Source organism: Hypomesus transpacificus, chromosome 9, assembly GCF_021917145.1.
Source record: "Hypomesus transpacificus isolate Combined female chromosome 9, fHypTra1, whole genome shotgun sequence".
NCBI lineage: Eukaryota > Metazoa > Chordata > Actinopteri > Osmeriformes > Osmeridae > Hypomesus > Hypomesus transpacificus.
The window spans coordinates 6018301-6032863 of NC_061068.1; the positions used below are offsets into that span (position 1 = coordinate 6018301).

Consider the following 14563-nt stretch of genomic DNA (forward strand, 5'->3'; position numbering starts at 1 on the left):
CTGTAAAGGACTCAAGTACATTGTCGGAAGAAATAAAGAATAAATGTAGACTTGGCCATGAAAAATCTACAAAACTGTAGAATTCTGTATCGTAATAGAATTATGCCCACAGAAACTAATATACACTGAGTTTATTATTCATCGGAACCACTAACAATTTCGCACAAATGTTTATTTCAAGCAATAGTTAATTTAACCATATCTATAAATGTAGACAGTATACAGTTTCCATTGTTCACAAATCTGGCGTCTTCCACAAATATACATAACTTCCTCTTATTATTAACACCGTTAGTCAAATACAGTATACATTGATGATCTTGACTGCAACACTTTCCAATTTACAGTGACTATCCATCTGCAGCCTTGTATATCTAGGACAGCAAAGTTTTGACCAAGCATAAACAAATTGTAATACTTTATATTAACAAGAAAGCAGTAACACTTTTCCAATGTCTGTCTTCAGTTGGTCTGCCTAATGTCAGTACTCAGTTACAATAAACTCTGTGTATTCCAGTGAGTGTTTGTGCACGTTTCTGCTGATTGTTAAATACTGGAAAGACTCAACTCTAGTTTATCAGTGGGTTCCTAAAGTTTTTCCCAGCAAAGCGAGCCTTGTCACCCAACTCTTCTTCAATTCTGTGGGAAATAAATAAATAATTGAACAAGTTTTAGAGAGGGTAAAGGATGCACTAATTACAACAACATCAATAATTGTGACAGACAGTTCATAACCACACCCCCTTAATTGATTGCACTTAAGCCATTTGAAATATATTGAAGTACTGTCACAGATGTAAGCTGGTTAGCCCACTTATTCAAATGAAAATCCAAACAATTCTGCCAAAATGTGTTTATAATAAAACTGTATTTTTGAAAACTATGTTTTTGCCAATTGTAGAGACATGTTCTTAGTTCCCTATACAGTCAAACCACCCCACAGGTATAAGGAACAATCTTCAGCAGCAGCTGGAAGAAAAACATACCTGAGGATTTGGTTGTACTTAGCCAAACGCTCAGAACGGCAGGGTGCGCCAGTCTTTATCTGCAAATATAGTATAGAACAGTATTGATGTTACAAGTTCAAATAGTACACCAACATCCTACTTGGAAGATAAAAAATACTCTTCCACCAGCTCATTCTTACCTGTCCAGTGCATAAGCCCACCACAAGATCAGCAATGAATGTGTCCTCTGTCTCCCCTGAGCGATGGCTAACCATGACTCCCCAGCCACTGGACTGGGCCATCTTACACCTACAAAAATTGAAGATTTAATTTAAATTACTGGTGTTCAAACAGTGGCAATACTTCTACATTCATGCTTTTAGAATATTGTGGAAAACCATACGGAATAACAAAATATAAACCAACTCACGCTTGCATCGACTCAGTAACAGTGCCGATCTGATTGACCTTCAACAAGAGGCAGTTGCAGGCCTTGTCTTCCACAGCTTTAGTGATGCGTTTGGGGTTGGTCACTGTAAGGTCGTCTCCAACAACCTGGATGTCTGTGCTGCCAGTAAAGTTGGACCAGGCCTCCCAGTCATCCTGGTCAAACGGGTCCTCAATAGATACAACTGAGAAACAATATGTAGACGATCTGATCAAGGGACTCGTTGTTCAAATAGTGAACCTTAAATTATAAGCAATTTGAACAAAAAAGGTACTCAAACAATGGAATAACCACAATTAATAAGTAAAATACGAGCAGGGTTGCAAAAACTTGGAAACTTCCATGTTTTTCGGAAATATACCGCCCCTTTGCAACCCTAAATAAGGGCAGACAATATACCTGGATAGTCCTTGACAAAGCTCTTGTAGAGGTCAGCTAGCTCATCTGGTGTGATGTAACGGCTTGGGTCATCAGGGGACTTGAAATCCAAATCATATTTGCCATCACGATAGAATTCAGAGGCTGCCACATCCATGCCAATGACAATCTCATCTGTGTAACCTGCTTTGGATATGGCCTCTTTCAGCAACTCCAAAGCTGTGGAAATGCACAAAATACCACAAATGCAACACATGTGATTTGGTGTGCACCAAGAATAACTTATTGTTATTGTCGATAGGCATCATATAATGGACAACAGTACATAGTGTAATTCAGGGGCATTTGGGAACCCTGGCTTTTGATCACTTTGCTCATATACCTTCCTGGTTCTCTAGGATGTTGGGAGCAAAGCCACCCTCATCACCCACATTGGTGGCATCTTGGCCATACTTCTTCTTGATGACATTCTTAAGATTGTGGTACACCTCAGCTCCAATGCGCATAGCCTCCTTAAAGGTGCTGGCGCCCACAGGCAGGATCATAAACTCCTGCATGGCAAGCTTGTTACCTGCATGAGATCCACCATTGATCACATTGAAGGCCTGGAAAATCAGGACACAAAACAAATGCAAATTCACACCAGGTGGGTTATGTGAATGAGTATAACATATACTGTATTTCCATACAAAACACCATACAATTAATTATGATCCAGCTTTAGCCTTACCGGCACAGGCAAGATAACCTCTGGATTACCAGCAAGATCAGCTATATGCCTATACAGGGGGACTCCTTTCTCTGCTGCACCAGCCTTACACACAGCCAGAGACACGCCCAGAATAGCATTTGCACCAAACTTGGCTGTTGGATTTCAAAACCAAAAAAAGAAAATAAATGAATGCACTCATAGTGGTAACCATACATATGTTTTTTGTCTGAAACGTGACTTACACTTGTTCTCAGTGCCATCCAAGTCCAGCATCATCTGATCGATTTTCTCTTGCTCAACCACAGACACATCCTGAAATCCAAAACAGTAGAGGGATGTGAGAGGGCACACATAGAACCATTTTTTGTTTGTTTACCATCAGTCTAAAGGTATAACTGATGAAGTTGAGACAAGGTGGGGCATGTGGTAATACTAATCGAAAGTTGTGTAACCAAAACAATAAATATATTTACAGCACATCCAAAGGACTCCATTCTCTTGTTCAAATTGTGCAACACCCTATGCTTCTATTCCATAGCACCATGTAAGTTCCTATGTTATTATGCTAATAGTTTTGGGATTAGTTAAGTAAGGCTGAGATACCATAAATGTTTTCTTACCTGACCAACAAGTGCCGGGGCGAGAGTTGAATTGATGTTCTCTACAGCTTTTGACACACCTGCAATGAAAGAAAACATTACTGACCAAGAAATTAAGAAACTAGGGATAAAAAAGCAACATGCATGTACAGTAAAATAAACCTCATCAAGTGTTATGAGTAAGCATTCCACAGTGATGAAAAATAGATTTTATTTTGGTAGTCTTTGTGCAAAAAACTATTGGTAACACATCTCTACTCTGCACAGCATACACCAAAATGTCAGTTATAAACATTTATGGTTGGCTAAGGGATCATGAATCTACAATTTAGGCATTGAAATTACTAAAGAGATGATGCAATCCATGCACATTTGTTATTCATCCAGCAGACCATACCAGTGTTAGACCACAAATTCTACAATTGCAAGGCCTTGCTTTGCTTTGGTATTACTTTGCATCATTACCTGATCAATGGTGATAAAACCTCACTAACTTACTTTGTCTTTTTCAGACCTGACAGCAGAAGAAAGATAGAGGGTAAAGATGACTGGGAAGACATGGTGGAGACAGCTAGCCTCTCAAATGAAACCTATATTAAAATGTTTTACTTAAACCAATAAATATATCCATATATATCATTTATGAAAATAAAATCATTTCGAGACAGAAAGTCCCTTTGAAATGCAGGCCACTTTTTTGAGTGTTTAATAACATCTGTGAGTCCTTAAGGAACTCCACCAAAATGAATCACAGTAAATGTGCACACCTTTCCCAAGGTAACGTGACTTGTCATTGTCCCTCAGCTCCAAGGCCTCGTAAATGCCTGTAGAGGCACCGCTAGGTACAGCTGCTCTGAACAGCCCTGAGAGATGAACACAAGGGTAATGAGAGGTTAGATCATTGTTCTTTAAAAAAAATGATTTTCTTTTTTACAAATAACTTAAACTTAATTAGATTTTATGAATACTGTCCTGACCATTTACAAACAAAGTACATTTGTAAAAGTATTTGGAACCTGTGCAAGTAATTTCCTACATGCATTCAGCAAAAAAACAAATGTTACCTTTGTCAGTAAACAGATCAACCTCTACAGTGGGGTTTCCACGGGAATCGAAGATCTCCCGGGCATGGATTTTCAGGATGGACATGGTGTAGGGCCTGGGAACAGAAAATCCTATAAAGCGTATATGTACTCAGATATTTTACATTGACAAATACTCAAGCATAGTTTTACATACATCGAATTTAAAGGCACTAAATTATTTAGGTACAATTAACAAAATCCCTAACGTTACGAATAAACAAATTTACCTTGAGCTCCCTCACTAAAATGGCATGACCTGGATGCAAGATTAGTGACGCTAACATCAGTTAGCAATCTAATTGGATTAAGAGCTGTCAGCTGGTCTAATTAATCGCACGACGGTAGCCTAATGGTAATTTACAATGCAGCTGCATCTGTATAAAATAGTAGGCTGCAAATCTATTACATCCCTTACTTATCTGTGACAGTGTAAAAAAAATTGATTGCGCAAAGTTGTTTCTGCTTTGCCGGTCAACTATTGTATTAAACTGAATCAAGCATTTTGTTTTAACCTACACTTCAAATAAGCCAACTATCTTGTAAGGTTAGACATAAAACAAATGAAACAGCTAGTGCTAACACTACTAGCGTTAGATAATTCCGCAAGAAGTGCTGCTACGCACTTCCTTTAAAAAAGTACCGACCATGCCCAGGTTAACGTTAGTTATTTTCTCGACTTAATGTGTTGTCTACCTGCTAGCTACCGGAATCAGCTATCAACTGTGATGATTTGATTAAATTGCGAGAGGTAGGCACAGAATTGTAGCTAGATTTTGGCAGTAGTTATGCTACTTCACTTAACGCTAGACAAAACTGAGTAGCACGACTTTCTAAGCAAACCAGACGTACTACTGGTGTGATTTTGGAAAGTTAGCTACATTACAGTATTGAGTAGCTAAAACACAATCCATCATGAAGTAATGTTGTTGCATACACAGCTACCAATTGATTAAATCAATAGTTAACTCCCTAAACTACTTACCTTGAAAGTTATAGATTGAAGGTGAGAGGAAGGGCAGTACCACGAAGGAGTGAAGTGAATGAGGTTCTTCTTCTTCTATTTCCGGCAGAATGGGCGTGGTTAGCGCAATGCTGCTATCCATCGGTAGTTGAGACAAGCTAAAAAGTCCAGCGATACATATCCACGGGTCTCTACCCTAAGTATCAAAGTAATGGAACAGTGGAAACAAGGTATTTGATGACCTTCCTCAAGATCAGATCCGGGTTTTCACTCGTTGAATAGTGTTGAATGATCAGATGGCTGAGCGGTTAGGGCGTCGGACTATTAATCAGCAGGTTGTTGGTTCGATTGCCGGACGTGTAAAATGACGTTGTGTCCTTGGGCAAGGCACTTCACCTTACTTGCCTCGGGGGGAATGTCCATTTAACACTTACTGTAAGTCGCTCTGGAAAGGAACGTCTGCTAAATGAATAAAAAAATGAATCCAAATGTTGTGATGCCCAGCTCAGCCACCCCTCCTCTCCTGTCTATAACGCCTGCAATGAAGCAAAACATTGTACACTGATTTCTAGTGTCCCAGTCCCACATACCTCACAGTGCCCACCTTCATACTTGCCCACTCTGCCCCAAATGAAGCCTTGTAAAATGAAAAAATAAATGTTTTTCTTTTGAATAAAGATGATTCTAAATAAAACTACAATATTTGTCACATATTTGGTTAAATTACATAATACTTCCATACCCCTCTCAAATAATTATCCTTCCACATAATTTCTTCCATTTAGGATGGTCAGGAAATTGGTTTGGGTTCTCCCTATCTCTAGCCTTTCAATATATTTCTTTTTTGCACCCAACCCTAATCCTCAGTACCCTGAGCTCCCCATCCCCATAGGACTCGACTTTGTGTACCACTACTGGGCTATCACAACCCTTAACCTGTGGCTATAACATCTGTTCCTGGCAGGGGGTTGATAGAGGAATACCCAGACAGTGGGGACCTGAATATGTTTATGGGAATATAACACTGAATAACATATTCTTATGATTTTTGTTTTTGCCAAGTCAATCCAAACTGTAGGACAGTGAAGTCATAATTGTGTTGGTCGGCCCTGCATTTCACAGATACATACAACACTAAGGACTGCCATTTGAACCCCGAGCAACACCCCACCCCTAGCAACACCCTACCTGGCACACAAACATCCCGTTGGGCCCAATTATTAGAGGAATACAAGTCAAAGTAGAACCTGGTTGCTGGGATGCATTTACTCTTAATCCCATATCACATTAGATAATCTCACACCGGCTGGCTCAGACCCTGTCTTGTTTCAACAATAAATTAGCTGGTTAACTGCAGTTTTTTGTTTTGTATTCAACTACTGTACAAAAGCTCTGAGAAAGAAAAAATACTTTCGGAAATATTTGTTTGATCATGCTCCCATTAAGCAAAACAACTAGGTTTAGGGGCAGGGGAATAACTAACTATCAATAAAAGGACAAAGTTGTCTATTTATACAAAGATTAACACTTCTCAATAAGTATGCAATCACAGATCATTATACATTTTATAGAAATGTAACTTGTGTTGATGTTAATCTTCTTTCATTTGTTCATTCCTATCCACATGAAATTCAATCAAGGATATGTTTAGGTGATTTGTCACAAAATGCCTATTTACTTTTAGATCTATTGGTTGTTATCAAAATACAAATAGTTGGAACTTGAAATGTGATATTGTTGCCCATAAATGGTTCAGCTGTTAAGCACAATAACTAATGGGGGCAAAGGGGGTATTTGCAACAAGGAAGACAAGCAGTGCACATACTGTAGGGTGTGGCAATTCAGTGTACTGATGTCATTTGTGCACACTGATGGATGTCATTCGACACTCTAGCTGACAGACCAATCGCAGATAAGAAGAAACACCTGCCATTAAAAAGTGCAATTGGATTGGTTACACCACAGGAAAAGACCTGAAGGGATGAACATGTAAACCAAGACTTTAACCAACGGTCACTCTTTGAATTAACAGGTTTCAAAGCAACATCACCACAGACAGCTTGCCAATGGACATCAATGAAACCTTTTCCAGTACTTTTGTATAGCTGCTTGTATAGCATGAAGTGATCAGTACTTTCCTCGTATCTCTGAGATTGCGTTTTGAATCAGATGTAGTAGGTGTGAAATTGAAAAGGAAATAAGAATTATAATCTCCTCCTCAACTACACCGGCAACAAAATGTTATCTATGGCTCTGGTTACTTTGACAGGAAAGGATTGGAGTAAGTAACGAGGATTGAATTCTGTTCTTTTATACTGTTTGTTTTTTTACTCAGTGACCTAAAAATTAGGTGTTGATGGCTCAACATTCTAATGTTTAGTGTTGCTTTCCTGACAAAAAGGCTTGAGATTTTAAACAAACAAATGTTGTTATGCGTCAATGACATCAGAGACACCTGTTGCTCATTGATGCACAATGATGAATGACTAGTGTACAACACGCAATATAAGACCAGACAAACCAGCTAGGGCAGGTAAGTCTGAATAGTTTTGTCAGCAATCTCTATAGGATCAGCTATTTGGTCACAAGGGCTGCTTTGGAATGGAGATGGACCTGGAATGGAAGTAAAGAGGCTTTTCTTTGTACATAGAGTAAACCATTGAAATGGTGGCCTCAGGAAAACGTCAAAGTCCTTTGATGGGACTTGCTCTTACTTGCTTTTCAATGATTAAAAAGGAGACTACAGGTAAGATTACCTTCCCATCCTGTTTAAAGTCAGCAGGTGACCAGTAATGTATGCTCCCGCTGGCCAAATGTAGTTATCACCTCAACAATTATGATGATTAATGATTTGATGGTTGTTGATTATTATCATATACAGTTCGTAAGAAAACATTTATTTGTGTTTGTTGGGTTGCAAAAAAGAAGAATATAATAATTTTATGTGTTCTGTCCCAGGTGTCAATATAAGGTGGGAGGTCAGAAGATGCATGAGTTTTCAGTATTTATTTACAGTTATTTTGTCAGTGACTTAAAAGAAGACAGAATGTATCTGGGTGATTTTTGCTTTTGATGAAGATAAGAATGACCCAAGAAGATTGGATGGATTTCAGGCTCCAGGGAGAAGTTGAAGATATTTCCTTTTTCACTCAACTTAACTCTGCTTTAAATTCCTCATTTGCTTAGTTCAATAGTTAAATCACAAACATCGTTTTTCTTGGTTTTATATTGATAGCTACATACCAATGTATATGTGAACACAGAAAGTATAAGTGTGATTAAATATGTATTCTTGAACGTTAGTAATGTACCTTTGTTATGCTATAGCGGACATTAGATGTAGGTAATTTTGGATGTCCATCTACATCTTACGAGGCAGTTTTGGATGTAATGTAATTTCTAATACTGCCTGGTAATGATGATGATGACCTTCTGCAGGCCTAATTTAGAGAGCAAATTAATTACAGTAGTTCTGTAGTTTATATGTGTGCAGTACAATAAGCAATTCACACACTGACTGGCTATTAAACCTTTAAATTGTTAGACAGTAAAAAAAACATTACATTCTGCAATTAAGTACATCAAATCATTTTAGGTGATGGAAGATGTTTGTAAAAACAGCATTTCCAAATGCTCAAAATCTATGTCCTACATGTAAAGAGGTTACAGTGGATTGTTGATTGAGGTCTACTTGGCTCCCCGAGCACATCTTACCTGGCAGTGCTGGGCTGTAACAAGTGTTCTAACACTGTCTGGTAATGATGTTCTCTGAGTGCTGCACAAACAACCAGACAAACAAGATCAAGAGTGAATTAGAGTATCTACATTGTTCAAGCCTCAAACAGGTATCTGTCTTTGTTATATTCAATACTTTGCTCATGGCATTATCAAGTGGAAAATGAATCAAATAACGATGAATACAGAAGTCTTCTTTGATGAAAAGGTCAATATTTTGGGGGGTTAAAAAAGGTCCAACTTATTGTGGAGATTAGGGAACCAATGGTAATATGTAGCAGTCACCCTTAGCAGTTAACAATATCCAGAGAAGCTGTAGGGAGGTATGGGTTAGGTAGATGATTTAAGAAGGATATTTATTGAAGGTAGATAGGCACCTCCTCTTTCCTCCTTTGTCCATTGTATAGAATTTCCATCCTACCCTGTAGTTAAATACCAGTCAAATGACTGTATAGCAGGGAAGCTCCCTCTCCCCCTCCCCCAGTTTGAAGTTGTACTGTACCTCCAGTGGCTCCTGATTGGCTGTGCTTACTTTACCTGCATGGAACATTGTATATCTGACACCTGAGATCTGTGTGAGAAAAATAAATAGAACAATCACAATAGCACTTCTTCTCTTTTTTATATATATCTGTTGCAGTCTAGAGAGCAGCAAAAGAACACAAATGTACAACTTGTTTTCTTTTTCTGTTACATCCTTGTACCTATAGTCCACCTTTTGGCCTATACCATGGTCTAAATTACAGTTACTGAAGTCACTACATATAATAAAATGTACATACAGGTGAGCGTGCATATACATTTATTCAAAATATGTAATAGTGTAGTGGTGAGTCCATGATATTTAAGGGTCATTCCACAAAAATAGGACGTTCTGTGTCCCTGTAACATATTTTTGAAACATTTTGATTTAACATTAAGCTAGACTTTAACTGTTCATACATGATGATATGGGTCTTCTTTTTTTGTAATAAAGAACATTGACGTTGATACAGGCTTTAAACAACACTATTTGTTGCTACACCACATGCTAAGAATAGCATTATGCCATGTCCCCAATCACAACCTTTAAACTTCAAATAACCATATAACCTTCAAAGGTGTAAACCTATAAAAAGGTTTTCAACTGTGTTATTGGTGCCTTCATTGAGTGTCACTTGTTTGTCTTTGATTTAATAGAGAGCAATACTCCATACATAAAACACACCTCGTGTTTTATCTTCTCACCTTTGCTTTGTTACTATGGGGTCGCCAAAGTAGGCAGATGTGCATAATACTAACCTTGCTTTTTTCTCTTTTAGTTTTTTTTACCGCAAATTTGTTACACACGCTTGCTAGTTATAACCATAGACATATATGTCTATGGTTATAACAACCCTACACATTCTACGTCGTATTATTCCTTCAAATCAATGGTTGCTAGGGTATACTTTTTTTTAACAAGGAAATTGATTCACGAATGACACAACACCGGCTCTAAACAAACCTAAACACACAGGTAGACAAGAAAAACAGTAAAAAATGGAAGACAAAGGAGAATCAATAGATGGATCCCTTCCTCCAAAGACGATTGGTGATATAGGTGCAAAGCAGAGCCATTGACAAATAATTTTCAATGGCCCTGGGCTGAATATATTTATGTAATAACAACAACAATAATAATCTCTGTATATTACTAGCCTTTAGGCTATAGGCCTAATTTATATAGGCCTATGGCTATGTAGCTATATAATTATTATATATATTCCTTCTTGTCCGAGTATCGTAGCTATTTTAATTTAATGCTTGTTTTTTTACCCTTGGACAGCTATTTTAAGTTCCAGGGCCCCATTGACAAGAAGCAGACACCGGGTGGCGGTAATGTAGCTACCTTCAACTTGTAGGCCTACATGGGTTACCGCCATTGACGTCATTAAAAAAAGAAGAAGAGAAGCAACACATCGGCATCTTGCTAACTAGTTAGTTTATTCTAGACTGGGCTTGTAATCTCTTATCCTGGTTAAGTGGTGTAGACATATATATATATATATCAAAATTGTTTGCGGATCTACGTTGCCAGACAGAGGAATCGATCATGTCTGGAATACCACCTGATTCATGGCAGCCGTCCACTGTTACGCTGGATACAACGTGAGTAGCTAGCCAGCGAGCTAGCTAGCAATGTACTAGCATTAGTAAAGCTACCCATTGAGTACCTGAATGAATGAACGCTAGGCTACTTCTAATTAAGTATACACTTGATATACTTAGGGGCCGTTTTACTGTATGTAATCGTAATTTGTTATCGACCAAAGTATGTTGTGATGGCTAGAACAATATAACCAAAAGTATTTAAAACGTAGGAGCTAGTCTAGCTACTACTCATGCTGAACTTTTGAAGGTAGACTGTACTGTAGCAAGCTAGCTTTCCAGTATACAAACAGTTCCGTTCATTTCTCAAGACTAGATTGTTTAGGTTTGTTGTTGAGAAATTAAGTCAAATAAAAACGGTATAGTCGGGTTGTTATTGATATGTATGTACCTTTTACTTTCAGAATGGGCCCAATAATAGTTGAATTGTATTGGAGGCATGCCCCTAAAACCTGCAAAAACTTTGCTGAGTTGGCAAGAAGGGGTTATTACAACAATACCAAGTTTCATCGAATCATCAAGGATTTCATGGTGCAAGGTGGGGATCCCACAGGAACAGGTGAGTTGAACATTGTACCTGAGGAGGGGGGGGGGGGGCGTTACAGTTACACTATACAACGTAGAGCACCATAGCTAAATAATTAATTTTCGTGGGGTTATCTTCATCCGTGGCTTGAAATTAACTTTTTTACTTGGTAGCACTGGTACTCCCAAAAAAGCAAAAAATTATGAACACCCACCGATAATGTTCATGTGTATTTTCAGCTCTTCAAATTGAGTGCGGTTAGCTCCCTGTCACGTGACAATGGAGCGCACTGTGACAAGGAGTGATTGGCGGCAAATTTTAACCAATAAAAAATTTGCGTTAAAGTAAAAATAGTTAAGATTAAGTTTAACAAGTTATGTAAGGCTGGATAGCATCGGCAATTGTAGCATCAGACCTTTAGGGGTGCTCAGCCCCCAAAGACAATGTGACATGAATACAGTGCCTTGGAAAAGTGCTAAACCCCCTTGCTAACAACAGGCATGCAAACAGGTCAGGGTTCAAAAAAGGTGCGAATGATACGGCGAACCCCCGACCCTGGGGTCCGGGGGTATGTTCCCCGGAAGAACATTTTTCATTTTAAAGTTAAACGCATGAATCTGGTGCACTTTGAGAGCAAAATTAAGAGGCTAGATCAATGTAGAATCTGTGCTCTTGTAAACAATGTCCTGGTATTTTAACCATAAATAAAAATGTTGTATAGCATACATCATAAAAAAAACATTAAACAAACAGGATTACCTGTGTTGAACAACTTTAAAAAGCAAAAGTCAAAAGCATCACTTACTGACCAGCTAACACAGATCCAATAGACATCATTTTCAATATTGTATTAAAATTGTTTCTACTACTAGATGATGTAATGTGGGTCTGTAAACCTCTCCCCACTCTGCCTCTGATTGGCTGTGAGGTTTAGGCATTAGGAGTGACGTTTGGTTCCAGAGCCAGTTGTTAAGTTGGGAAGCACGGGTAAAATGCTCTGTTGGCCATGGCTACGACCCCCCCCCCCCCCCCCCCCCCCCCCAAAATCTAATGGGATTCGCACGAATCACGTAGGTTACCCATTTTGGTTTCATAAAGGCGAGTCTCACTTAAAGGTGAGTAGTTTGCATGCCTGTAATAAATCCCTAATTTCACTGGATAACAATTAATACATTTATGTATTATTATACAAAATATTGAATGAAGGAAAAAACTAAAGATGTCCCTTTCTTCATGAACTACCAGCATCAAATTATAATAAAACAATATATATATATTTTGTTTATTATAATTTTTAGGGGTGCTGAGATTATGGGTGCTTGAGCACCCCTAAAAAGGGGTCTAAAAACGCCACTGCTGGATAGTAGACCGGTCACCGTATCAGCCAATAGGTGTGTTCGGTGGCGCCTACAGTCAGCTGCGGGTGGCTGACTTGAAGCAGTGAATGCCATTGGCTGCTTCAAGTCAGCCGGCTGCAGACGGCTGTTGGTGCCACCGGCGCTGCATGAAGTCGAACATACATATATACTTTAAAAAGAACGGACGACGCGTCTCTGCTTCCTCCCACTGTACAAAAATGAACCCAAAATATCTGGGATACGGTAATGCCATCTAGCGGTGGGGATGTCATTTGTAGCCAGAGTCTGCGCAGTAGTGATTGGGTGGTGGGGCCACGGTATCGAGCTCCCACCCATGACCTCCTCTGACCCAGAGCCATAGAGAGAAATGGCTCTGGCCTGACCCAATCGCAAGCACACACTAAACCCTTTTTAATATCGTCAAAAACGAACTAAAAAATGTGTACTGGAGCAGACATCAGCGTGATAAGAATGACCTAAAATGACAGAAACAGAAAAGGTCGCACCATAACGATTATTTGCACTCATTTTGCTCTGAAGTTTGACATTTTCATTATTCACTCAGGCAAGGGATAATGATTATTAAAGCTGCCCTGACTGATCTTGAAAGATGTGGCTGAATTGTAGTTAATTGTACTCATTATGACTATGTATTTGTATGCTTATAGGTAGAGGTGGTGCTTCTATATATGGCAAGCAGTTTGAGGATGAGCTTAATCCCGAACTTAAATTCACAGGCAAGTAGATACTGAGCTAAATATTAAAAGTTTTGACTCTGTGACATGACCATAGTCACAAGAAAAAGTGTGCATCACTACAGTAACTTTGCTTCTGGTGTTTGGTGTTGCTGTTTAGGTGCAGGAATTTTGGCTATGGCCAATGCGGGACCTGACACCAATGGAAGTCAATTTTTTCTGACTCTTGGGCCCACACAGTGGTTGGATGGGAAGCACAGTATTTTTGGAAGAGTGTGTCAAGGCATGGGAGTGGTAAACCGCATTGGAATGGTTGAGACAAACACCCAAGACAGGCCTACTGATGACATAAAAATACTTCGGACAAATGTGGCCACTTAATTGCCCTTCCTGCTTTTTATTTTTGTCTGTGCAGTAATTTTCTGTCAATGTTGTTTTTTATTAATAAAAATGATTTTGGATCATTTTCTTTATCAAATTTATTTTGTAATGTGGGTGGGTAGGGTTAGCCTGGTCCTTTCATTTGTACAGAGGGTCTGGGATGTCTCGATTGACAAACGTTAACTTCCTTGAAGGCGGGTCCTCTGTTGAAGTTTAAAACTATTGGATCCGCCCAGAGCCACTCTGATTTGCCATAACCAATCGCAAGCGTTCGCCTTAGCCAACTCCTTCACCACTACTGTAACGGAGCTAGCTGCCGTAGCTGGAAAATCAAACTTTTCCCGAACCCCGTGGGGAGGAGGGCCACAACATCATGGCCACCAACAAAACTCAGCAAGTAATGTTCTTGCTCCGGCTTTAACCTATATTTGGCAGCGTTGCCACAACCGCAGAATAGTTTCGCTCGCATCTTTCTCCGCCGCCATTACTGAACTACTCAAACAAGTGCACAACATTAACGTCATCGTTCTCAGCCCCTCCCTCTGTTCGCTGATTGGACCTACAAAAAAATTTGTTTCTGGAAACCGACTTCAGACCCGACATCCCAG

At 39.1% G+C, this 14563-nt stretch overlaps 2 protein-coding genes and 1 long non-coding RNA gene across 4 annotated transcripts; 2 read left to right on the forward strand and 1 right to left on the reverse strand.

Moving 5' to 3' along the window:
* Positions 1–157: 157 nt before the first annotated feature.
* Positions 158–5382, reverse strand: eno1b (enolase 1b, (alpha)). 2 transcript variants are annotated; one of them, XM_047026016.1, is made up of 12 exons: positions 5152–5382; positions 4149–4259; positions 3852–3947; positions 3106–3164; positions 2728–2797; positions 2504–2637; positions 2156–2378; positions 1795–1992; positions 1378–1579; positions 1148–1256; positions 987–1045; positions 158–639 (listed from the first exon to the last, which is right to left on the reverse strand). In XM_047026016.1, the coding sequence occupies exons 1-12, from the start codon at positions 5270–5272 to the stop codon at positions 570–572; spliced, it is 1452 nt and encodes a 483-aa protein (XP_046881972.1). In that variant the 5' UTR covers positions 5273–5382; the 3' UTR covers positions 158–569. The 2 variants fall into 2 exon arrangements, with proteins under 2 accessions (XP_046881972.1, XP_046881973.1); XM_047026017.1 differs by having other exon boundaries at positions 4149–4243; positions 5152–5239.
* A 1701-nt stretch (positions 5383–7083) lies between these two features.
* On the forward strand, positions 7084–8427 carry LOC124470975. Its single transcript, XR_006956473.1, has 2 exons — positions 7084–7876; positions 8089–8427. It is a non-coding gene; the product is annotated as an uncharacterized LOC124470975 (long non-coding RNA).
* Positions 8428–10764: 2337 nt separating this feature from the next.
* On the forward strand, positions 10765–14040 carry ppil1 (peptidylprolyl isomerase (cyclophilin)-like 1). The gene is made up of 4 exons (XM_047025363.1): positions 10765–10995; positions 11400–11554; positions 13548–13616; positions 13735–14040. The coding sequence occupies exons 1-4, from the start codon at positions 10940–10942 to the stop codon at positions 13953–13955; spliced, it is 501 nt and encodes a 166-aa protein (XP_046881319.1). The 5' UTR covers positions 10765–10939; the 3' UTR covers positions 13956–14040.
* The last annotated feature ends 523 nt before the right edge of the window (positions 14041–14563 follow it).